The sequence below is a fragment of the Prinia subflava genome, chromosome 3 (genome assembly GCF_021018805.1).
Source record: "Prinia subflava isolate CZ2003 ecotype Zambia chromosome 3, Cam_Psub_1.2, whole genome shotgun sequence".
Classification (NCBI taxonomy): domain Eukaryota; kingdom Metazoa; phylum Chordata; class Aves; order Passeriformes; family Cisticolidae; genus Prinia; species Prinia subflava.
In genome coordinates this window covers 19,442,249-19,468,034 of record NC_086249.1, presented here as the reverse complement: position 1 = coordinate 19,468,034, position 25,786 = coordinate 19,442,249, and the positions used below count along the sequence as shown (strand labels likewise).

The following is a 25,786-nucleotide window of genomic DNA, read 5'->3' as shown; positions in this document are numbered from 1 at the left end:
AAAACGAGCACTGACACTGTAATAGCTGTCTTCATCTTAAAATGTACTGCACTACCAGCAAGGCATCGACTGAAAGAAGAAGAAACAGCAAGTGTTCCAATCACTAGCCTGCATTAGGGTCACGTGTGCTGCTATAGGTAAAGCTGAAATGGATAGACAGTAATACTTCCCCCTACTGATGCTGATAGAAACCATTCATCTAAAGTCACAAAGTGAAATAATTTTCCATTCCTAATAGAGAATGTTCTTTTTTTTCCCTTTCACAGCCATGCCAAGATCCATAAATTTTGCCTTAAAGGACAAGGAGATAACCTTCCTGGAATTAAACTGCAGAAGGTATCATTTGAAGTGCCATAAAGTAACCCTAAATAATGAGATAACAGTTTCAAGTATACACTTCTTACTACCACCTCAAGCAGTCTATTATTGTTCCACACATAGAGGGAGCAGATGTCTCATTGTGGTGAAAAAGGCTATTAAAAAATTAAACTATAACAGAAAGTAACACTTCTGCTAGCTGAAGGCACTCCTCCCAGGGTCTGCCTCTGTTCAATACAAAGGCTCAACTAGTCATGTCGCATAAGATAATAACCAATTCCAAAAAGACTCGGTTTTACAAACGTCAGATTAGGAAGTTTCCTCTCCGTATAATTATAGTTCTAGTTGATTGAACTCCAAATTTAATGAAGTTTGCCTAATGAATGCAATGCTCATTCTTCTAAATAAAACAGAACATCCATCATGAACTAATGGAAAGAATTTAGCAGTGAAATGGCTGAACTACTGAGCAAATCATGCACACTCTCATTAAGCAAGAGTATTATTTCCAAAGGACTGCAAAATGGTAATTCAGTTTTTAGTTAGGTAGACTTCAGTTTCCCGAGATATGCCAAGTAATTGTTTCACTTGATATCATGTAAATCTACAGTTTGAAATTTCTAGCAAATCATATGACTAAGTGTAAATATCAGGGCCTCTAAAAGAAAAATGGTCTTCTTATCTAGAATTCTTTCGGTATGCCAAAGTACTAGATGAAGAACTGGCTTATTAGAACCATTTGAAAGTCTCACAAGAGACTATCAAAGTACAAGTGAGACAGATCATTGTCAAGTGTTCCACAACAAAAGGAATATGAAGCAAATAAATAGCCCATTTTCGTTATACTGTAAGAAAAAGTGTAGAGATTTAGAACATCTGATATCAGCTCAGGGTTGCTTAGTGTATTTATTATGTGGAAGCAGAAGAAACTATAAGCAGTGAGGTACTAGAGAAAAATATATGAATAGATCAACTATGCATAGACCAATTATGAACAGAAAAGACTAAAGATAAGAGACATAGACAAGTTAAATAAGGAACAAGATGACAAAACTCTGCACCAGCAAACTGAAGTCATGAACTAAACTGAAAGGTAATCATCAAACAGGTGCTTCACAGAAACTCTGATTATTGAACATCTCACCTGTACCTCCTCCTTACTTCAACATGTACACACCACACACAAATTTCATTACCTCTCCTGAAAAACACTTCCATAGGGGCTTTCATTGGCCCAAGTGGGGGGTTGAGCAGCGATACTGAGTCTGCATGGGAGTGAGTTAATTTGCCTCACAGCAGCTTGTAGGATGCTGTGGGGTTTGGATGTGTGACTAAACCAGTGCCGGAAACACATCAGAATTTTGACTATTGCTGAGCAGTGCTTGCACAGCGTCAAGACTTTCTTTCCCACCTCCCTGTACCTCCACAGTGAATAAGTCAGGGGAAGGCAAAAGGTAGGAGAATTTCCTTACCCTTTCTCCCTCTACCTGTGCTCCAACACCTCTGTCCCCCAAGTGTGTGAGTGTCTTACAACAGGCTTGGCATTTACCCAGAGACTTGCTAAAGGAGTAACAAACCTGAAGAAAGTCCAGCCTGCTCAAATGGATCTCTCATTACCAAAATGTACACTGCTGCTATGAAGTCAAGGAAACCAGCCTAAGTGGAAAACTACTGAGGCCACTCTGCTTCCAAGGATGTCATATAAATGGGCCTTATAGGTGCATGTAACCATTCCTGCTCTTCTACCTCAAGCATGGACTGAGAAGGAAGCATTTAATTTTCCATCAGAAAAGACCGTAGATGACATGTCCAAAAGCAGGATGCTCATCAGTCCATTTACAATCAAGACAGGGCTTTCATATTTCCTAAACCAGTGACAAAATCACACAGGAATCTAATAAAGACTCTTATTCTCCTTTGCAAGGACAGCCTGCAGACATCAGCAGCACCTACATTTTGAAGAAAGCTAAGGGAATTGGCAAGATTGAGTAAGGACAATTTGTTGGATACAGTAAAAGCATTTGGGCTATTACTCAAGACAACTGTCGCTACATCACACAAATAGCAAGTATCTCTGTGTTAAGACATTCCTGCAATCAAAAGAGGTTATTCTATACTCCAGAAAGGAGACTTATCTTCTTAAGCAATAAACAGCTGGAACCCATAGTTAGTTATGTGCAAAGACTAGAGATCTAGATGCAATAGCTTTCATTCTCACAACAGCTTCCCATGGCCAATGGGATGATCACACTGATTGACAGAACCATAAGATAAAAACAGAAATAGTGCCAGAAACAGTATTGGTCTCAGCCTGTCTCATATCCAATTCTCTTTTTTTTTTTGCAGAGCCCTGGACAGACATCCATAGTGGAAGCTGAACGTACTCCTACTGGTGCAGAATATGCTTGATTACTAGTGTAGCTACTTGGGGATGGAGGCAGGATCAGCTTGCAAAAGGAATGTAAGAGGACCAAAGCCTCAAGGAATAATTTATCGTAATTTCTAAGATAAATTTCCACTAAAGCAGGCAACTTCAGCTTCAGACTGGTCCCGCACTACTGACAGAGCAACCCAACCATTGGGGTGTACGCAAGCATAGAGCAGATCCTCCCTTTTCTACCACAGTAATTCCAGAAACAAAAGAGATGATGTAAAGCCTCCCCAAGGAGGAATATATACTCTCTCACACTCTGAAGCTAAAAGTTTAGCTATTTTTCACATAAGCAGTTGTTATAATTCCTAGCAACTGACTGAAAATGCTTCCTTGATAAACTCAGTCTGACATTAAATACAAAGTTATTACAATCTTAAAGAAAATAAATATTCTTGCTATTGATATTCCTGTCTGCTCAGATTCATAATGGCTGAAAAAAACATACTGGGCAAGACTGCACTATGTATTAGAAAATATATCAATTTCTACTCCAAAAGATTTAAATAATTCAAGTTTTCAGACTGTAGCAACAGGATTTCTTAATGTGACAGACAATTAGAGACATGGTATGAAAATATGTAATATTAAAATTAAAAGCAAACAATTATCAACAGTTTTCTGTATCTCTAATGAGGGTCTGGCAATAAAGCTGCCACTACTGAAGCATACCACTTGCAAAATATCTTAATGACTCATGAGGAACAAGATAACATTTAAGAAAATTAATTAAACTTTTGAACAAGAGAGTTTAATTTCACTGAGAAAACAAGTGCTTCAAAATTAGTCAATGAAACTATACATTTCATACAAAACTGCAGTGTATGATTTCAGCTCAGTCATAAAATGCAATGAATAAGCCTGTAAGTATCCATGAAGAAACCAATTGCGTTTAACATTTTAGACTAATTAAAAAAGCAGAAGAGAAAACTAAGCATGTTGATTGCTTAGTTCTGTTAAATTGCTGATAATAGACAAGATGAAAAGGAGGTCTTAATGTTTTGTACCAGACAATAGAGTACTTTAGCATATAAATAACATTAGATGATCAATTGTAATGCTTTCCTTAATTTCATAACTGTGGAAGTAATGGGAGTAGAACACTGAATTGTATGCTAGACTTTGAACCTATTAAAAACTGGACTGCTGGTATTTGTTAATAATAGAGAAACTGCTGCTTAAATACCTATGCTTTTAAGACTCAAATTTTAGAACTTTCTCTAAGAATCTATACTGCAGTAAACCTTCCTCTTGACTGCTCTTCTTGATTGTTTTACTTTGCTCCCAATCTAAATCTTGCATGGCCCTTCAAATAAATTCAAAATTCATGCAAGCAAGAGCTGAATACAGTCCCTCTAGTACAAAGCCTGAGTATCCTCAAACTATTTCAATATTCTACATTTCTATCCAATTTCCTCCGTATTTTTTGTTCTTTTAAGCACAAAGACCAAACTGAATTACTGTACACAGGAGGAGGACTATCTGCAGACCATAATAAAGATAATAAAGATCTGAGTTAGTGGAAGTTTAAGAGCTGATGGTAACTGAAAAGCCACAATGTCAGGAGAGGAAGGTTAAGATGAATTTCAGAATAGGAAAGCAAGGAGAGAGAGAAGCTGGCATTGAGTACAAAGAAGGCCATTGAAGTGTATGAGAAAGAAAGCAAGAACAATGTGTGAAAAGTGAATGGTGATGGCAAATCTGCTGCACACACAAAGCAGTCAATCAAAACTAACCAAAAATACAGATCTGAAGTAAGTCAATTTTAAGAAATTAGGAAGTGGAAGACTGAAGGCAAAAGTATCTGTGAATGATGCCCTGGAAGTATGAAGAACCTAAACACTGGCAACAATCAGTTAAACACAGCAGAAAGCAAAGCAAAGTTAATATTTGAGAGTAAATAACAGAACAAGATGTTATCTGGACTTGAGTATAGTTGTGTGACCTCATGTATGAAGCAAGCTAAGTACAGATCTTTCAAGACAAGATACAATCTCACACAGATAATTGTAAGCTAAATTACTTTGTCAGCTAGGCAGTAGGAAAAGCACATTTAAAAAAACCCACTTAAGAGCCATCATGGCACTCAAGCTTTTCTATCTTTATATTTGGGCCACTTACGCACATTTTGGTCCAAACCACATTCCAAATTTTCCTTGGGACAGCATAAGAGGAGTGGATTTTCAGTGGGACAGCCATAGAACTTCACCAGAAGGGCACAAAACTTGAGTGAACAGATCAGTGTATGAGGCAGAAGCACAGTGCTCCACTCATGTGGTTGAATATTCCTGAATTGCAGCTGCCTCGTGCATCTGCTGACTTCAGATGACAGCAAAGCGTACCCACAGCTGACCCCCTTGCTGTACACATGCCCATGGAGTTGTCCTCAGCAGATTTAGTTTTAGAGCTCAGAATGCTAATTCTTACTCAGCTGTCATGCCTGTTCATATTTTAACACAATCCAAAACAAGACTGCATAGCCTTAACTTAATTTCCTTATTATACCCTCTGCTCTCGATTCCAAAGGATAGGAAAAAAATTTAAATTCATGAATAGCATTCCCACAACCTACATAAATCACAAATTAAAATAAATGTTGAGTCCAAAGACTTCCAGCAGGAAACATTTTTTTCCCCTCAGAGCGAACCATCTGGTTTATATGAGAAGAACACGAGAGAATGCTATTGAAAGAATCAAAATTCTCAGTCTGAGCCTCAGCCCTGAACTGTAGCATGACCTAATTTTTTCATCACCATTTCATGCAGATGTTTACCTCACTATCCTGCAAGGCAGGTTACAGAAATGGGGTGTGTTTATCAATTCCACTTTGCATTTGTGCATCTTTTGTTCGTTTTGTGGGATTTTCTGGTTAAAGCAAAATTTTCAATTTCCTGAACAGGATTTAAGATAATTGCTTCAGACAGTTAAAAAAGTCACTGAGTAAAACTGCCCTAAATGTGCTGTACATGAACTAATACAAACTGTGAGAAGAATTCAGTAGGAATATTGTATTATCAAAAAGAACAAGACAACAGCTGCTCATGGTGAAGTTTCCTGATATGCATAGGCACACTTGTGACAGTCTGATGAAATATCAGTGACATTCAAAACACATTCTTAGCTAAGCAGTTGTTTTATCTACAGCACCAGTACTGCAAAACACTTAAGAAGGAACACACAGACAGATTGTACCCTGTCTGCACAAATTTGCAAGTTTCAGAGAACAACTATATTCTGAATAAGCATGATATGCACTGCAGTGAAGCAAAACAGTGTTAACAAATCACTATTTGCCCAATTGGCAGCATCATTAAGACAACAGCTTTAAATGCAATAAACAAAGGAAAAGTCAGAAATTTTGCAGAGGGAAGTCATCAATGTTAAGGTCTTTTTAAGAAGTGAACTTGCATATGGACAGAGAACATACACAAAAGGAATTTGAGACCACCTCTTAACAAAAGCTCTTGTGAAAATTGACCTGCGACAGAGTAGAAGAGAATTCTTATCCAGATGAATAATGGTTCAAAAGATAGGAAATGGGATAAGTGTAAACAACCATCAGTGTGACCTAAAATCACCAGTGGGATCCTATTGAGATGATTGCTCAGGCAAAAGCTTAACTATGAAATAACTGAAAATATTTATAACATTAGATTTATAAAATATATCATTGGATACAGTGGATGAAGATTTCCAAAAGGAATGCTACTGCAGAAAAGCTACCCTGTACTGTGTTTGTAGACCCAACAAGGAGCCTAAAAGACAGAATACAGTAATTAGAAAAGGAATAGAAACAAAACAGGAAATGGAACAAGGTTTTAGTCTTCCTCTCAAAGACCAAAAAAGACCCCAAAACCACCACCTTGAAAATATACAAAGAAAGAAGATAACAATATATCAGGTATGAAAAAATGTAAGTAAAAGAAATGAGTTTACAGGGCAAGACCCTCCATACAGAACGGGACACTACTGAGGGCATATGCAGTTCCACAAACTCATGAGTGGAGAGCAAGAGATGAATAATAGATTTTTTTTTCAACATCAAAACTAGTAATCCAGGACAGTAAGCAGACTTCAAAAGTAAAAAGTTTTCTACACCATATCAAATCAAACTATGGAACCACTCGTAATGGGTTATGTTGCTCTTAAGGTTGCCCAGACTCCAACGCAGCTTGGACAAAATCAAGGAAAAATAAACTAGAAGTGATTAAATAAAACTTGCTGCCTCTGACCACAGAAGCAATAACACTACACAAACTTCTGTAAGGCTGTGGAGTACTCTGAGACAAGCTCACTATGAGCTTTTCTTACATGTCTTCCCTAGCTACCTGCTGTGAGCAAATTTGGAAGACTGAGTAACAATCATGTTTGTTCTGTCATTTGACCTGAAGGAACTTTTCTTGTGATATTAGAACACTGTTCTAGTTTTAAATAAAGCCAGCAACTCAAGAGTTGTGCTCTAACTCAAAATTTTATCTTTCCAAAATTTGTGTTACTGGTCAAAAAAATACACATTCAATGTACATATAATATTCAACATTATCTCGCTGTAGTCACTCATTACTGAGTTAGCAGAGGACACAGATGCCTAGGCCTGTCTTAAGGGCATTTCCATTTATTTTAAAATTGACTTGAACCTGAAATACAGAGATTAGGCTGAAATTTGCATTGTGAAATTACCTCTCTTCCCTAGTTAGCATGAATGGATTTTCTTTCCCCTTCCATTTGCCACAGAAAAAGGCAATAATGAGTAGATTACTTGTGCATGTACAGTTAAAAGATAAGAACTACTGCTCACTAAGGAGGGTGTTTTTTATCAAGATAACATATAGTCAAGAACATTTTTCTTTACATATATACCTCATATTCCCTTTTTGTGCTCATTTATCCTCTACATGGATTCAGAGGCTGAACACATGCACAGAAAAATGATGTTGAGCAGAAGCTGTGTTTTCCATCTGTCTTTTCATTAGGATTTAGTAAGAAGATACCAGAAGTTTCCCGTCATATCTTCAAAAGGTCATTCCACAGTCTTTAAAGTGTATAATCTATTTTCTTCCCAGTAAAAGTGTCTCCATACTGTTTACAAACAAGTATTTTGCCAACTGAAAACCAACCAACCAACCAAACCAGAAAATACAAAAGGTTTACTAAATCAGACACCCTTGACACTCAATTAATGTGAATTTCAAAAGTAAATTACAACTAATCAGGTGACAGCAGATGATAGTGTCAGAACAGCTCAGGCAGCCCAATAACTGCTACAAGGACAGATAACAAAAATGTCTTATAAAATAACGAGTATTTCCAAGGGTAAGTAATAATAAAAAATCTGTTACAGTGTTTTCTTGTAGTGCTTACAAGAAACATTCGACCTCTCACTTCAGGAACCATGAAGTGGACAAAGAAATCTCATTGCTCTCTCAAGCTATACTGTACTTGTCAAAGGTATTGGAAAAGCAGGGCTCCTGTGGCTGACTCAGCTCCTTCCTGCCACAGCCTCCCATCCTTGCAGTCTGACAGATGCATTTTCTTTGGGAGTTTTGCTGCTCCTTCTCCCCATCACAGGGAGAAATGCACTGTCAGATCTCCATTGCTTAGCAACACCAGGAGCTGCTGCAGGAGCTTCCCACACTGCTGCAGCACTGGGCAGTCACCTCAGCAACTTTGTCCCATGTCACGAGGGTCCATCAGTGGCACTGGCAGCAAAAGGCTGAGGCTGGCTGTGTGCAAGCCAGCCAACAGGACACAACCAACGATGTGGTACAAACCAAGCAGTCCACTGGTATATTAGAGAATATTCAGCACACAAGCTGCCCCACCTGAATCCCTGAGTTATTCCTTTGGACATATCCTGTTCACCAATGACACTTAAAATGCCAGACAAAAATTCCTCATAAAAGACAGGACAGACTTACTTGGTCAAGTTTTAAAGAAGAGATAAGGCACTGCATAGCAGCCTTGGAGCTCTACCAGGTACCACAGATACAACCACAATGTGGCTTCACTGACAATTCTCCCTCCCTAGAAGACAGGACACCACCAGAGAGCTGGCAGGCAGCTCAGGTTAAATTGACTGTTTACGTGGCACATGACATGAGAGAACAGGAGAGGTATGACAGAACCACCCATGCATGAGACAGCTCTAGTGTGACAAAATGCAAAACAATGACTTTATTAAATCTTTGTGCATGAGAATGGGTATGTCTGTATGCAAGAGTCAACAACTTTTAAACTTTGTATCACTATTAAGATCTTTCCACACCACTCAAAACACATGTAGACATATAATTGTTTATGGATTATGTATATTACCAGATCATCTTCATATAAAGCAGCTCATCTCTAGACACAATACATCCAAAAGCAAGGTTTAGAAATGCAGTGCTAGTAATATGGGAAGTTTTCAATTTTGCAGGAGTTGTATCAGTACTTTATCACGTACTTGACAAACTGCACATCTTCTTCACTTTACATTTTAGATAATTAAAATTAGCAAAACAAACTAAAAAACAATCCCAAAACAAAAAATTAAAACACACCACACATGTCAGAACACTTAATTTCAGAAAGCATCAGGTTAAATGACAGCCCGCGATTTCTAGTTTTGCAGAGGGCAGTGTTCCAAATTGCCCAAGCATTGTTTATTTTCTTTATAATTTTCCTTCTCAAATAAACATATTTTAGAAAAACAGAGATGGAAGATATTTTGAAAAAACAGAGATTGCATCTTTGAAAAACAGAGATGCAAACTAACTAGTACTAAGTACTCAATTTAACTCAGAGTAAAGTATCCTTACAGCTTATGCTATGGTAATTAGTTCATATTATACTGGAGTAAATGATACACCACAAACACATACAGTTTAAAACTCTGAAGCATATCTGAACTGAATAAATTTAATTGTGTTTTCAGGAGATGTTCTCTTACAGGTCATCAAACGAGTGCAGAGACAAATCATCTTCAAACAACCTGTTTCAGGTGGTTAATCTCATCCTCAAAAGCAAATCCAGTCAGATTTCATTACAGGAAGAGAATCTGACAACACCATCAACTACTCCGGTTTGTGCTAAACTCAGAAACCCTCCTGAAGCACACTCAGTGGTTTTTTGTTGTGCTTGCTCATTATCTGACATGCATCATTTTCCATCAGCTTTTTCTCTTCACCCTTTGTGTTTTAAGAAGAACTTGACTGAGGTCCCACACAAACCCCCTCTGCAACAATGCCCAGCGGCTGCCATCAAATTTTTTCATCAATTTAACAACAAAAAAGGTCAACTTTTTTTTTTTTTTTTTTTTTTTTTTTTAAGCTTAGCTGCAACAACCTTCAGCAGAGCTGCAAATAAAAATTTAAACTGGAAAGAAAATTTACACCTCTCCGCTGCACTTTCTCCTTGACTTTTATAATTCATTTTACAGGGTAGGAATAAATGCCAGCCTTTTCAAAAGCAGTTATCACCCCATTTCACCAACAGAGAACCTATTAAGGTTTGTTTCATATATCATCTAAATGTAAATATCTTTAAAAGCTCTCCCACTCCCATTCATACTTTCCCAAAGCAGTACCATACTACTAATGCTGTGACCCAGCTGTTGAAGAGATACTATTCAAGATTACAACTACTGCCCAACTCTATACTTTGCAAGACAGTATTTTTAGCAGGCTCTCCTTTACAGTCAGACATCTCAAAAAAGACTGGCAAGACTTTCTTGCTGCAGGCCAACTAAAGCAAACCTAGCATGTTTTGTCATAAAAGTCAAACTAATAATTGAGGAAACCCATCAACATTCTTGCTGGCATGCTTCAGTGAGGCAAAGAGCATCTTGCTTTAAGTTTAGCCTTCCTTATATTTTTAATTACTCAAAACTAAGAGTTTTAAGAGCAGAGCAGGCTACCTCCTCTCCCCTTCTCTGACCCCAGACTGAATCCTGCTAGATCTTGCAATGTTAGAAACACCGGTGTTCTCCTTGCCATAGATACAGATACACACTGCTTTAGACAAAAGTGGAGTCCAGCAGGGAAGACTAATGATTTGTTTGTCTTCTAAATTGAATCGTGTTTAACCTCACTCGGGAGTTATCAGCAAACCTGATTTCCCAAAGATTCATGCAAAGGGCTGCCGTTCAACCAGCGATACCATCTCCTTGCAGGATCTCACAGACGTGCTAGGAATGGAAATGGAAGCACAGAAGATTGCAGTAATGGCTGAAAATAGTTTAGGTCAAATCGTCTTTGAGATGAATAATAAAAACAGATTTTGCCGAGCATCTTTTTATTAAAACTAGCATGAGGTTTCAAAAAAAATTAAGCAAGCCTTCTATAAAGGCAAATACTGCTGGGAATCGTGTCAATAGGGGTAATAGAGATTGGTAAAGAGCTAGGAATAACAATAGAGCCCAGATAGTCCTTGGTACAAAGACCAATTCCCACACACACACATTCCCTCCATCAACCATCCACCAAATGAACAATAGTTGATTCTATTTTAGACTTGATGTATGCTGAAGATTATGCGTTTCAGAAAAGTTTTTCATATGGAATAGCCTTGAATAGAGCAATCACGACATGATTTGGCTAAAAACTAAATGGCACAAAATAGCATCTGAATTTTAAAAGGACAAACATGTAGGGCATTGGCTGCTAGAGTTAGCTGGAACAAGAGGAACAGAAACTTTAACACTGACAAGGCCTGCAACTTCTTCCAGAAAGCAGTGCCAAAATTTCAAAAAATAAGCACTCCAAAGAATAATCATTCCAAGGTTAAAAGGCAGAAATCCTCCAGACTCATTAGCAGACATTTCAGAAGTAAGCAGAGGAGGAATGGAAAGAAAAGACTACAGTGAAATTGTAATTCGTAACTGCTTCAAAATATCACGTCTGTCACACTATAAACAAATATCATAAAAATGTCTTCCAGCCACATGAAGGAAACAAACTTCACAGAGTCTAGGTTACAAACCAAGGCCAATCTAAAATTACTCATGGCAAATTAAGCAACAGAATTGCAAGTAGGAAAGAATACGTGATCATATAGGTGAACTTTAAAGATTTTTCCCTGTCAAGTCCTATTTCATCAGCTGGAAAAAACAAAGGAAAACCATCAATTAATCGTAACATAAAACTAAATCACACTAAGCTTCAGAAGATACTTTCTTTAGCAAAACTTAAGGTAGTGCCTATGTACAAGATAACAAAGTATGTAAGAATACTACACAATGCTGCCCTGATATCTAAGAAATGCCCTCCTGTCACGGAAGAAGCCTTTTGCTCCAGTGTTCCTTCCACTCACACTCTCTCCTTGCACTGTGCTCAGTACCATTGGTGAGGCACTGGCACAGGCTGCCCAGAGAAGCTGTGGGTGCCCCATCCCTGCCAATGTTCAACACCAGGCTGGATGAGGCTCTGAGCAAACTGTTTTCATGGAAGGTGTCCCAGCCCACAGCAGGGGGGTTGGAATAGATCATCTTTAAAAGGTTCCCTCCAACTCAAACTGTTCCATGATTCTCATGGAATTAAACACAAAGATCTAGACAAGACAAGGTGGGATTAAAAAAAAAACAACACCACATTTATATTCATTACATCTCAAAATACAACCAAAAAATAACCATCATTGCTTCAGGACTTTCATTTATATATACACACACAAAGAAAGCATCAGTGCACATAGACACAGCTTAGCCTCTGCAACAATGAACATGCAACTCCCAAAAAGAGAGGTTAATAATGTAATTCAATGAAATACTACTGAAATAATACATTTCTGTCACTCACACTTCAAAAGATTTTTTTATTAAAACATAGGTTGCTAGAACGTTTGAGTAGACTTTCAAAGAAGATACATGGGCAGAAATATTAAAGAAAAAAATCACAAACAAACCAGAAAATATAGCCTACCAAATATATTGGTGGAATGTCCTTTCCGGGCAATTGGTTTGAGCTCATTATGTCCCCATCCATATTGCCTATAATTGTCCCAGGCATGCTTCATCATCTAAGAAACAGAAAAAAAACAGGGTTTGATTACATTATAAAACTACTCTAAATGAATATAATATTTTATTCTTTATTTGAGACTTCATCTTTCACAGGCATCTCAGTATGCTAATTACTTTGTCACTGCTTCTATCATGTTACTGAAATCAGATTTTACAGCATGAATAAATTTGGAAAAAAATTCAAGTCTATTTGACTTGAGCTATGGAACCTAATGCTCTGCGTTATGTCATTTTCTTGTTCTTTCTTTTCCTTTAATATATCCACAGACGTTTAAGAATGTAAGCATAAGGAATGCATTTAAGTGTAAGGAATTGCTGTAAAACACTGGCTAATGTCTTAGGATGCTAACTAAAAGAAAAATATATCTACTGATACCTGAAGCATAAAAAGGATTTATTTGCACTGGTACATCCAAGTAGGACTCAACAATTTTACAAAAGGCATAACACATTTCTCATTAGCAACACCCACTTGACAAAGATGTCATACAGCCTCTACCAAAAGAAAAAGCGAAAAGCTTTGCTTTTTAGAAAGCATAATGAACAAAACAGTTTAATGCTATTAATATTTACTACACAAAACATTTAGCTTTTTAATAGATATTTCTGCCACCTAGTAAGAAAATGACATCTAAAAACCCAAAAGGCCTTGCTGACTAGTTGTGCACATCAGCCACTAAGCAATGCTTTCATGGATTTACTAAAACTCTTCAAACTCCTTACTTGTTGGAAATTCAGCACCCACCAAATTGCAAAGCAAATGCAGTTTTAAATAAATAACTATTATTAGTACCTAAACAGATAAAATCAATAGGAAGAAATTAGATATCAAAAGACAGTGACTGCCCCAGACACAAGAACAGTAAGGAAAAATCTTGAGAACAACAGCCATGTGCTTGTATCCACAACATTATATATTTTTTATTTTTATATTTCATTTTTAAAATGGTATTAGAATAGCGTTAATATAAACAAAATCCCCAAGAAAATGTACAGGACTTAAAATCATGATTTTCACAAGTTTGACAAATGCTTTCTAAGAGGAGAAACTACGTGAATGTAACTAACATGTAACTAACAAAACAATACTAACCCTTTAAGAAACTGAGACAAGGCAATCTGTTTTCACTGATTTACATGACTGTAATTTTCTTATTTTAATCAGAGTCATTGCACTCACAGAAAATGTGAGGGAACAAGCAAATGGTGGCTAAAAAATGAGCTGCAGCCAGCTACCTTACCAGCACTACCTCACATCTCTCCTCTTACTACCTCTCAGATCCCTCCTCCTACCAAATTCAAGATTTAGTGGAAGTCAGCATCTGAGAATCCCAGGTCTTTCAAACTGCATCTAAACTGCCTGCTGAGACATGGCAAACAAAGTCTCTGTTCTCCCTACAACCATCAAGAGATCCCTATCCAAACTACAAAGCCGTAATTCCTTTAAATGTAAACTCTCTCCAGATTTCCCATGGCTCAGTTAACTCGTGCCTAGACAATAAATTTGAACTCCCCCCACAGGCCCAAGAACCTGGGGAGCACTTCTGTGTTAAACTGGTATCAACCTAAGCACAGCTGCCCCTCTCAGGATGCCGAAGTCCCACTCCTACCGCTTGTCATTCAAAGTCAGCTCACATGTTGCTTTTAGTACTTGCACTAATTCTGACACCTGATTAGGTCATAATGCTCTAGAATTTTTTTAGTGTCATGAACTCGTAGTGTAAGAAAAAGTGGATGTAAATATAGAAGAGGAGAGAAAAGCCATTTCCCTGGCATTCACAAACTCCTTAGTGTTTACACAGCACTTGTCAAACTGGCCAATTCATAGCTATTGGAACATCAAGATGAGTCAGGTAAAGCGATCCTCTCCTGACAGGTAAGAAAACTGAAGCATGACAAACCCAATAAAAGCCTGGTCACAGGCAGTAAGCACAGAAGTTCCTCTGAGAGCTCCCACTAATGTTGTCCAGAACAAACCTGTGAATTTCCATATAAAATTGTTCATTAACTTAATATAAAATCGAGACTCAAAGCATCATTCAGATGGGAAGGAACCTCAGGATGCCTCTCCTGTTAAACCTCCTGCTCAAAGCATCATCACCTTGAGATCAGACTAGGCTACTTAAGGCTTGCTCCAGTCAGGGTAGACTCAAGGACTGGGGACAGTCAAGGCTTCTGTCAAGGGTCCTGCACTGACCTGCAGCCTGCCAGTCCTAAAAACTCTACTTGGGAAAACAGACTTAAAGGTTTAGAAAGAACTAAAGGATGAAACTAAAGACTGAGCAGTGTACTCTCTGTATTTGAAAACAAATAGATGACTAAACAACAATGTGATCATGAAGTGGCAGATCCAACCAACTGGCTTGCACATAAGGGAAACTGGGCTTCTGAGATCTTTGGATGCCCCAAATAAATATTTCATGAAGGAGAATCAAATAGCCATTGACATCCTAGCTTTGTAAAAATCTGATGGCATAAGCAAATACCAGAACAGATCAAAACTCGCCAAGTCCAGGAGAAGAAGAACTTGTTTCCTCACAGCAGAATGTTAGTTGCGGAATATTTCACTGTCCTAATCTGCTGTGCTTCCAGGGGGAAGGTACATATTTTATTACAGAATATTTAGTTCTGAAGAAACCCCCCAAAAGTATGCAAACTACAAAGGGCTAAAACAGAATACATACAACACAAGATGTTTCTACATATATAATTTATCCTAAGAAAATTGTATTAAGATAGAAACTGCAAAGGATTACATTTCAGTGGATGCATGAATTAATGCAGAAGTAACTCAAGAATACACTAGTGAGACCTGAAAGTCTCTTGAACACAAGAGACTAAGACACAGTTGACTGCATCAACTAAGGCTGAGATAAGAAACCATATTTTGAGGAGACTAAGCTACTTTGATAACAACAAACACATCTGTCCTGCCCCTCTGCCTACCCCAAACACTCAGAGTAGGGTGTTTTAAGTCCTCGAGAATCATTTCTTACACTAGGTAGCCAACTGATTTTTTCCAGATGAACACTGACCATTACTCTGGCACACAACTCGCTGCTCTCCTCCACCACAGAGCAAGCAGACATCATGATACCATGTTAGCAGAGAACTGCACATTACATGCAAGTGAGAAGCCTCAGAGCTCTTGCATACAGTATTAAGTTTTGTAAAGATGATATGCCAAGAGATCTTGTATCAACATGGAGATTTCTGTTACTGCCAGAACAGGTAGCATGTTATACTATAGACAGAACACCTATACTACTGGAAGCAGCTGTGCACACAAAGCTTTGGAGAGACATGAGAAGACAAATGCCTCTGACAGCTACAAAATTAAACTGAGGATGGCATTTTGGCTCAGAAAGTACTAACAACATGAACTCCTGAGTGGAAAAATAAAATTATTTCTATAGGTACACTAGGTGGTGTTTGCATGGTGGAAGTTGGAAATGCCGAAGAATAGCTGCAAGGATAGACAAGCTTTTCCTAAAACAAAGCTCTGTCTTTAAGAGGAGAGGAAAGTCTCAGAACTGACTGGAACATCGGCACTACACATAATAGTAAGAAGGTAAAACTGTTTGCAAAAAAATGTACCCAGCCCTTAATGAACTCAGGAAAGGCACCTTGGGCTCAGTAGAATGAAAACAACAAGCATGGATCAATAACTATGAAAAATGCCAGACACACATTGCCATAGCTGAAATCTCCATACCTGACAGCAGTTTGTCACAGGAAAGGACTGGAGCTTGGGCATATCATGTATATAAATCTTGCAATGTGTCCACCAGAAAACAAGCAGTTTTGGCAATGGAATTTTTTACTGACACCATTAATGATCTTGATTTTGAAAGCAAAATCATTCATAAAGTATTGGTCTGTTTTATATTAATCTTGAAAATGTTTATTATGGGGTGCAATGGAAATAATAACCAGCAAGATGCTGCTGCAAATACAACTTGGTAATTCTACAAAAAGACTAATTTGGACTGCTGCAAGACAGACAGAAAGGCAAGAAACAGGTCATGCTAAATGAAACTGCTTTTGAAGGTACACCATTTTCTAGTTGGTTTTGCTGACTTTAGAACATCTTCATGGGATCTAATCCTCACCAGTCACTAGGAAATAAGGTTTTTATAAAGAATTTTTATAAAGACAGACTGGCAATGATGTCTTTTGACAAACAATAAAAGTAGGTTACAATTATTGAAATGAGATTTGTAAGGAAGTTCTACCACTACGGCAGCATGTCAGAAACAGTAATTCAAGCTAAGGATTGGTTCAAAAACCCCTTTCCAGCCTTAAAAACAGGACAGGCAACTGGTAAACAGAAAGTAGGACTCCTGAAAAACAAGCAGAAGAACCAATTTTCTGGCAAATTGCTGTATTTACTGGTTCCTGCCATTCCATCAGGAACATGCATAACAGACAGCACAAATAGGTTTTGCTTTCAAAGCAATGTATTCTGCTTAAGGGTACAATTTTGAGAGATTTATATAAACCACCTTCAAACTCTGTTTTAAAACTAACCAAGGATTTACTAGACAAAATTACTGCTCAATTGGCAGATTAAAAATTAATAACCATTTTCCTACTGTCTGCAAAGAATCATTTTTGGACGTTAATTTAAAAATATATCTTTTCCTTGTATACTCAAATTTTGGATAGAACTTAGAAAATTCACTTTTTTATTTTTATGGGAGCTCTATCTCAAGAGAAATTATTTCAGGCATCAGCTCATGCCTTTGTCATGCACTTTTGAACATTGTCACTGAAAAAGTCTGTTTGGAATATGTTCCTAACACACACAAAACACTTCTTTTACTGTCAAATCTGGTAACAAATCCATTACTAAAACAAAAACATTTATCAGATGCATGCAAAATGGGAAACTCTTTTTGCTGGCATTAAACACTTGAAGCCTTAGATGCCTGAAGAAATTACACAGGAAAATCCTTCAGATTGGTGAGAACTGGAAGAGCAGATGTAAAGAGCCTAAATTTAGAGAGCTTGCAGCAGTGAACATTGCTCAAAAACGTTCAAGAAAGACAAATATTTTTACTCCAAGGTGATGCAGGTATTTTTGATCTTGTGCATCATCATGATTTCAAGAGAATATGGTATTCACAAGATTGACTGGTGCTGTGTTGTTTGGAAAAGCAGAGCCTCTCGAATCTTCTTTGTAAACAGCCACAACTACACACACATCAGTCAGGAGAAAGACATCCCTATAGTTCCTTTCTTCCAGTCTTGTCCTTTTAGGCATCAGTCTAGGCATGTCCATCAGCTTAGTCCTGCACCTCTGCCAGTTTTACTCTATCCTTTTTGAAGCTGAATGACTAGAACTACATGAAACTTATAAGATACAGGGGCACCTGAGCCTCACAGGCTACCCTAAGAAGCTCATCTGTTTTCTTCTCCTTCTCTAAAATACTGAATATCTGCTCACTGTCTGCTGTTGAGCACTACAGTGACATTTCCAAGGAACTATAAAAAACACTATTTCTCAATCTCAAGTGTACTAAGTCACCTCACAGCTTTTCATACTTAGCATGAAGTTGGAATCTCTCCATCTCCAACCCCAATATGCATCATTTTACATTTAGGTGAGAAATAAAAAAGGAGATTATCACTCAGTCTCATAAGGCTTTTCTGCAATTCTTCATGTTGTCAGGAAAGTTGTCATACCACTACTCACCCAAACTCGAAATAATTCATTTGTATAATTTAGAGCATGGATCCCCAGCACATGTCCTCTGTGGCCCCCAGCATTATTTATCTATACTCTCCATTTCCTGCCTTCTAACCAATTTCTCCAGGCAAATACACAGACTATCCTCCATCCCATGGCTGCTTAGTTCAACACCTATTAGCAGTGATATTGCCAAATATTTTTGAAAAACTGTATATCCAACCATCTCTCCCTTGTTTACATGTTTGTTGACTCTTTTGGGGATCTTCTACGGCTTTGAACACCATGGTATCAATAAAAATAGAGCATGACACCTTAGGTATCTGTCTGCTCAGTGACTCTACTCCCTGTTCTGGTTTCTGGTAATCTCCATTCAGCAGGCACAGGGTTCTGCAGTGCTTTGGCTTCCCCTTGAATCCCTTTCAAAAACTGATGCCTTCTTAGCCACTGTTCCTCTGGTAGTAAAGCAGAAAATAAGAATAGATGCCAGCAGTGCAAATCAGGAATCCAAATCTCAGAGCAAACTAATTAGAGAGAACTGCAGGGAATTTCAGGTAGTTCAGTATTGTGTGCAGATGGTCTCTGCCCTAATGGAATGCACTGAGAGAAGTTACTCACCAGCTACCAGTAGCTCACTCTGTGTATCAATGACATTGTTACTATCAACACTTGACAGCTAACATCATGAAGAAAACTACATGTTAGGACACATTGACATATATTCTATGGACCTGCTCCAGAAAACACAGAGGGGACTACAGGAGAAATTATGTAAAGATGACTAACAAGAACTTAACAGGATGCTCTGGCTTTCCAATCAGTCTCTATAGCTGAAAACACACCTATGATCACTTGTATAATAAATCATGTGCAATTTAAAATAGAGATCTCTTCAATCTAGCTGTAATTCATGATTTTTGTAACCAGCATTTCAGTTTTACAGGAATAAATGGCATATAAAACACAAAATTTTAAAAAATAGCAGTAAGAGCAATTAAATTCCATGGAGCCTTTTGATTTACCCAGTTCTGAAGCTAAGAAATTTACCTGGAGTTTTGCTCATTTTTGTTTGGCTGATAATATCAGGTAAGTGAAATATTTGCCTATTTCTTTGATTTTAATTTGCATTTATGAGTTTTAAATACTGCAGATGTGCTAATTCATTGTTGAAAGATAGGTTCTTCCCACAATGGTCTGGAAAAAAGAATCCTTTAATAGTGAACACTTTCCTGAATCTTTAGCATGCTTCCAATACTGCCTGACTGCTGGAGAATTCTGTAATTTCTACAATTTGACTAAATAGACTCATTTTTAAAATACCCTCAAACAAAAGTTTGCATTCTTCATGAGTAGCACATTTTAAGTTACAAATCAAATCAACATATCCAGGATGAGCAGCTGAAATACTGCAATGAAGCTTCCACTCTTTTATTCCACTAAAATAAATACACTGAGCTGCAAAGCATCTCACAAACATAAATGATTGATTTAACAAATGTAAAATGAGTTCTTTATAAAATCATTCCAACAAGCTGGGGCACAACTTAGTTCAGGGCCACTCCTAACATGCCTGTACTGGCCAAACTGCTAAGTGAACAATTCTCATTCTCATATAAATGGAAAATTAGTTTACCAACAGGCTCCGTCACAAAGATTTTATCCTTAATTTACAGATTTCACTAATTCAGTAAAATTAGGATAAGCTTTAAAAGAGCGTAGTGAAACTAACTGAAAGCCAACTTACCTGTTCTCAGCTTGTCAAATTACACTGGAAAACCCGGAACGCAAAGAATCCAAATAGTGTTCAGACAAAACCAACTAATAAACAACGTGTGTGTATACACATACATAAATACAAAGAGATTTTTACTTACATATAAAATGTGTGTGTACAGATTTTATGCAAATATTTGCACTGCAGGGAGTGTTACCTTAAATACTGAAAAAGTTGGGTCATGAGACTTACGTCCTTTAGTTTCGGAAAGTAACTGAAGGAAGCTAAGTCAGAAGCAGTGAGCAAAACCCATAACAGGCATGGATTATTACAAACTGATGTTGCAACCAACTAGAAGTCCAAGTAAATTTGACCAAGGAAACAAAGACTGTAAAGTGTCAGCAATAATGAAATTGTTCTAAATTGGGTTTAGATATTGAAAAATGGTCCCCCAGTCACAGAAGGCAGCTATTTGGCTGGATCAGAAACACTGCTATTAGAAACAATAAATGAGATTAGCATTGAAAGTTGTATGAATAGTAACTATGAAAAGAGGACTTAGGCAGCATGAAAAGATCTCTGGACGATTAAGTAATTCTTTCTTCTATACAGCTCTTTTCTCAATAAGCACACAAAGTAGAACTCAGGTAAAGGGATACTTACTATTTTTAGCCCAATTCCTTTAAAGACTGAGGCTTATGCAATCTTGCTGTCTGTACATGCATCATTTGACACATACATTAACAGTAGCCCTTTAATCCATTTCCTAATTTCACACTTGATTTTAAGGAGCTGGAGGAACCAGATATTCTACTTTTTGTGTTAAGGAAAAGAAAAAATATCTGTGGCTCATACAGCAAACAGGCACAAATTAGTGCCCTGACTGAGACAAAGGCAGTTGCAAGTCAACCCTTTATTCATTCGGGGGGGCAGCATTTAGCACACCAGCAGCTCTAAAGATGACACAGAACACACTGCAATTCATGCAGTCAAATAGGAAGGTAAGAGGATATTCACAGCCACAGGTGCATGATGAGCAGAGGGTGGTATAAGGGGATGTAGGTCAAAAATCCATAGGAAACCATTTGTTTTGCTGCTTATAAAACAGCCTGTTACTTCTCAACAGTATTAGCAGCCTCTTGAGTATCATCCAGAGACCATGATGAAAATATATTTTAATTACTTTGCTTCTTGGCACATACCCGTAAGTACTTTTGACACTGCCTCCACTAATATTAAATAAATTAACTTCCTACCTTCCCTTCAAACAGGCAATATATTACAACTCTAATTTTAAAACAGGATAAATGCAAAGTTTTGCTGAGGGAAGTTCACTGGCACAAGAATTCAAGTCAGAACATCCCCAGCTTCCCAGACAAACTTGTTCTTCACTGGTGCAAAGCATCCAAACTTAACTCATTCTACAGGTGTCATATGTCACAAATGAACTTCAAGCTGGACTAGATGACCTTTAAAGGTCCCTTCCAACCCAAACTATTCTATTATTCAATGACCTTTAACTCTGGTGCCTCTACTTCCTGGATGTCCCTTTCACAACAACTTTTGCTTAAATGTCTTCTCCATCTTTGTTTTTTTTTTTTTTTTTACCAGAAAACTGTGACACACAGGAACAGAACTAGAATTTTGCTGTGTTGAGAACAGCTTATCAGAAATATATCACCTTACCATTCCATCTCATTAAATATAAGAGCTTTTAAACTGCCCAAGCAGGAATGGAACTGATGCCTTGAGAAGGCTGACCTGGAACAGAGACTAGACAGAGCTAGAGAACTAAGTAGATATTTATTAAAAGGCCTTTAAGGATACACCTTGGGCAGCAGAAGAGCCTGGCCAGGGCTACACCGAAGATGGACCCAAAATGGTCACAAAAATGGATGAGTGGTCACGAGGTTTCACACTTCTGTAAGTGTTGGTCTATTTGTGTATTGAGGTTAATTGTCCAATTACAGCTTCAGGTTATGAAGTCCCATCCTCCTTGTTCTCACCCCTCAGCCCTCTGTTGTTTATGATTTTTTGGGCCTGAAACTTGTAACAGTTGTCCTTGGTCTCCAGCAGGAAAAGGATTTGTTTTGTCTACCTACCTGTAAAGAGAGCTTACTAGCACTTAATGCGAGCTCAAAGCTACACACCTAGGCAGAACAGAATCTGAAAAATATGAAAGCTAAAACTTAAAGCATCAGTACAGCCAGCAGCTTCAGTCACTTCATAACTCTACCTTACCTCTGTGGACACCACACCTCCTCTGAGCTCAGTTTTTAAAAAGTGTATTTACAATTAGCACTGTGTAATTACACGACTGCTTATCACAACAAATACAGAACAAGTAATAGAACAGAAGCTCCAGAGAACTCAGATTTCCCAGTCTATCTGAAACCTACAGCATTATTACTTAGCTGTTAAGTTTACCATGTGCATTCATGTAACATTCTGGAGAAGCTGTCTTCCATCTGACACACATAGTCAACAAACATCTTCCTACTTCAGAATAGTTGGTGTTTGAAGGGACCTCTGGAAGGTATCTGGTCCCACCTCCCCACTCAAGTAGGGTAATTTGAAACAAGCTGTCCATGTCCATTCCCAGTCATTTTATGAGTATTTCCAAGGAGAAAGACTCCACAATCTCTGTAGGCAACCATCTCCAGTGCTTTGTCATCCTCACAATACACAATGTTGTATGATGTTCAGATGGAGCTTCGTGTACTTCAGTTTGTGCCCACTGCCTCTGTGCCTGCCACTGGGAATCAGTGAAAAGAGCCCGGTTCTGCCTTCCTCGCATCCTCCCTCCAGGTATTTTGTAAGATTCCCTCTCTTTCCAGCCCAGCTGCCTCATCCTTTGCTCAGATGAGAGATGCTCCAGTCCCTTAAGCGTCTTAGTGGTCTCCCACCAGACCCTCTCCACCATGCTTGTGTCTCTCTCACACTGGGGAGTCCAAACCTGAACAAAGGACTCCAGGTGTGGCCTCACCAGTGCTGAGCAGAGAGGAAGAACCACCTGTACGGGATTAGAGCCATTACTGGATGAAATACACTATTTTAGTAACTATCCTAAATGAGTGCTGGCAGTAAGAAAATACTGTGACATCTTAGGCTGAAATTAAAGAAGACATGAACCCTGAATAGACTGAAAAGAATTATAAAATTTTCCTAATTTGACTGAGTAAAATTTACCTTCTCAGGGAAATAAAACTTATTATAGACCACAGAGCACTATGTAATAATTACATTTAAAGTGAAAGGAAAAAAATATTCTGAGCACCTTTAAAGAACACAGTAATGGAAATTAAGTGCCAAAATTCCAAATGCTCAAGTTATTTATAGCAAATTTAACTTGGAAAGGAAGTCAATGACTTCCAAAAGATAGGATCTGTTCTTCATTTCTCTGCATTAACAAAAATGAAAAGACACATCTTAAAGCCTTAACATAAAATTATACAAATTGTACTTACAATCTTAAAAAAAAGATTTTCTACCTTCAATATTTTTTATTTTACATAGTACAAGAAGCCAAAATATGAATACCAAGCTAAGTTGTAACAGAAAGAAGAATTTTCAATGTGTTTGTTCTTAAAGTACCAGATAATTAAACACCATAGCATCTTTTAAAAGCCTGAACAGCAAGCTACTACTCCAGAGAAGTGCTATAAAGCATGTATGGTAAGCAAGCAGAAAACCTTTACTTCTCAGAATTGTCACTGTGCATCTAAAATAATCAGCCAACTCATAAATGCTCCTTATTGAAATAATTAATAGCTTCTTAGAAGAATATAGACAGATTATACAATTTTGTAAATTAAACTTGAGAACACAATGTAACACTAAATATAATTATCAGAACCAAATGACACACAAAAACAAAACCAGTAAGATGCAGATTGTGCTCCCAGATGTATTCCATGACCTTAAGAAGCCTCCCTCTCTGTGCTCAGGAAACATTCCTATTATATAAAGCTTTCAAATAATTTGCAAAGTTCTCTTAAGAGCATTACACAAATTCTTTTTTACTTTTATATGCACATTTTTCTAAAATCAAAATACGCCTTTTTAAAATATTAAACTACTACCAAACCACTTGTTATACAGAGATCTTAAAAAAAACGGCCTTCATCAAGCTGCTATTTGGAAAGAAAAACTGCTAATATATTGTATGCAAAAATAATAGAAACTGGATCCTCATTTGAAAATTTTCCAGCCTTTCTCCCAAATGTAAAGACTCGTGTGTTACAAACAGTGCCCATCATTCCAATTCTATACATTTTTTTCACCATTTGATAGGAGGTGAAATAGGCTGCGTAACAACATTCATTTTGTGAATTTGAACAGTATAAAGATATTCTTTGAGAGTGAAGTTCCTCAAATATGTATCAGAACAATTCAAAGTAAACCACAGCAGGTGAAATGCTTTCTTGAGACCACCAGGAATTCTGAAGCTAGATATGTAGCCTCCAAAGAGCCAGTAGCTTCCCTAGGCTGTTATTCAGGCCTCGATCCAGGCAATCATAATGTCTTACATATCAAAAATTAACTTGTTCTTTTCTTCTGCTAAGTCTCTATCTACAAAGACTATTTGTATTAGTCTACACAGGTTACATAAAACAGTGAGGGAGGACGTCAGTGATGAAAGTATTTCACAATGGACTTCACATCTCTGAAATCACTGCAGAGTTCTCTGAGACATCAGATGCTGTCAAAAACATTCTGTTTCAGACAAAATATTATTCATTTGACACTATTAATACATGTTTTATCTCAGCCACATTGTTCCATCAATGGCTCCTCGGCATTACCATTTGTCCATTCATCCTAGCAGACCTCCCACTCCAGTGTTCTGTGCCTTCACACATCTAGAAGTGACAATCTCCTGCCTTGCATGAAACAAAAATTAAAAATTCTAGAGATCACCTGGTAGCTACAACACTTACATGACTGAGTCAATGAAGGCAATTCATATAACAAAAAATTTTCAGTCATACTCCCGTGATCCTGGGCTGTTACAAGCACAGTGCACGCACAAGTGAAAACTGCTCAAGACAAAGGCATTATTCCCCTAACTGAAGGACTTACCCACTTGAAACATAGTCCCTCAAAAACCTATGGTCTGGTAATGAAAAGCTACATTTCAGAAACCATAATAGTAGTCATCAACAAGTTATGCAATAGAAAAACAGCTTGTCAGTATGACTCACACGTAGGCTGATCATCATAAAAAGGAGTAAGCCTTTCACAGCACAAGGTGTGTGGCAACTGCAGCTAAGGATCACCTGGTGATTCTTACTCACAAACTACCCTGAATTCCTTACAATTTGCTATACCTTCAGTTTAGATCAGCAAGAATGGTCCAAATTTTACTACTTTTTCATGATACCAAGAAAATTGCCATTCTAAATGCCATTCTAAATACTAACCTAGAGCTTATCATCTCGGTGTAAATTCTGACCAAACAACCTCACAAATGCAAATACTAATTTTCAACCCCCCTTCCAATTCCAGACTTGGTCTATACGAACTTTGGTTGATTATTTTTTCCAGCTAGTTTTTCACTGTTAGCTGTGCTCAGTAATTTTGCATTACTTGGTAAACCCAATTTTATTCTATGCATTAAATCCATCTCAA

The 25,786-nt window shown here is 37.6% G+C and overlaps 1 protein-coding gene across 1 annotated transcript in view; it reads right to left on the bottom strand.

Moving 5' to 3' along the window:
- MAN1A2 (mannosidase alpha class 1A member 2) overlaps nt 1–25,786 on the bottom strand; it is a 136,159-nt gene that overhangs the window by 78,729 nt on the left and 31,644 nt on the right. The window contains exon 3 of the mRNA XM_063394265.1: nt 12,649–12,745. Within this exon, the coding sequence (XP_063250335.1) occupies nt 12,649–12,745 (97 nt within the window). The remainder of the gene's footprint in view (nt 1–12,648; nt 12,746–25,786) is intronic.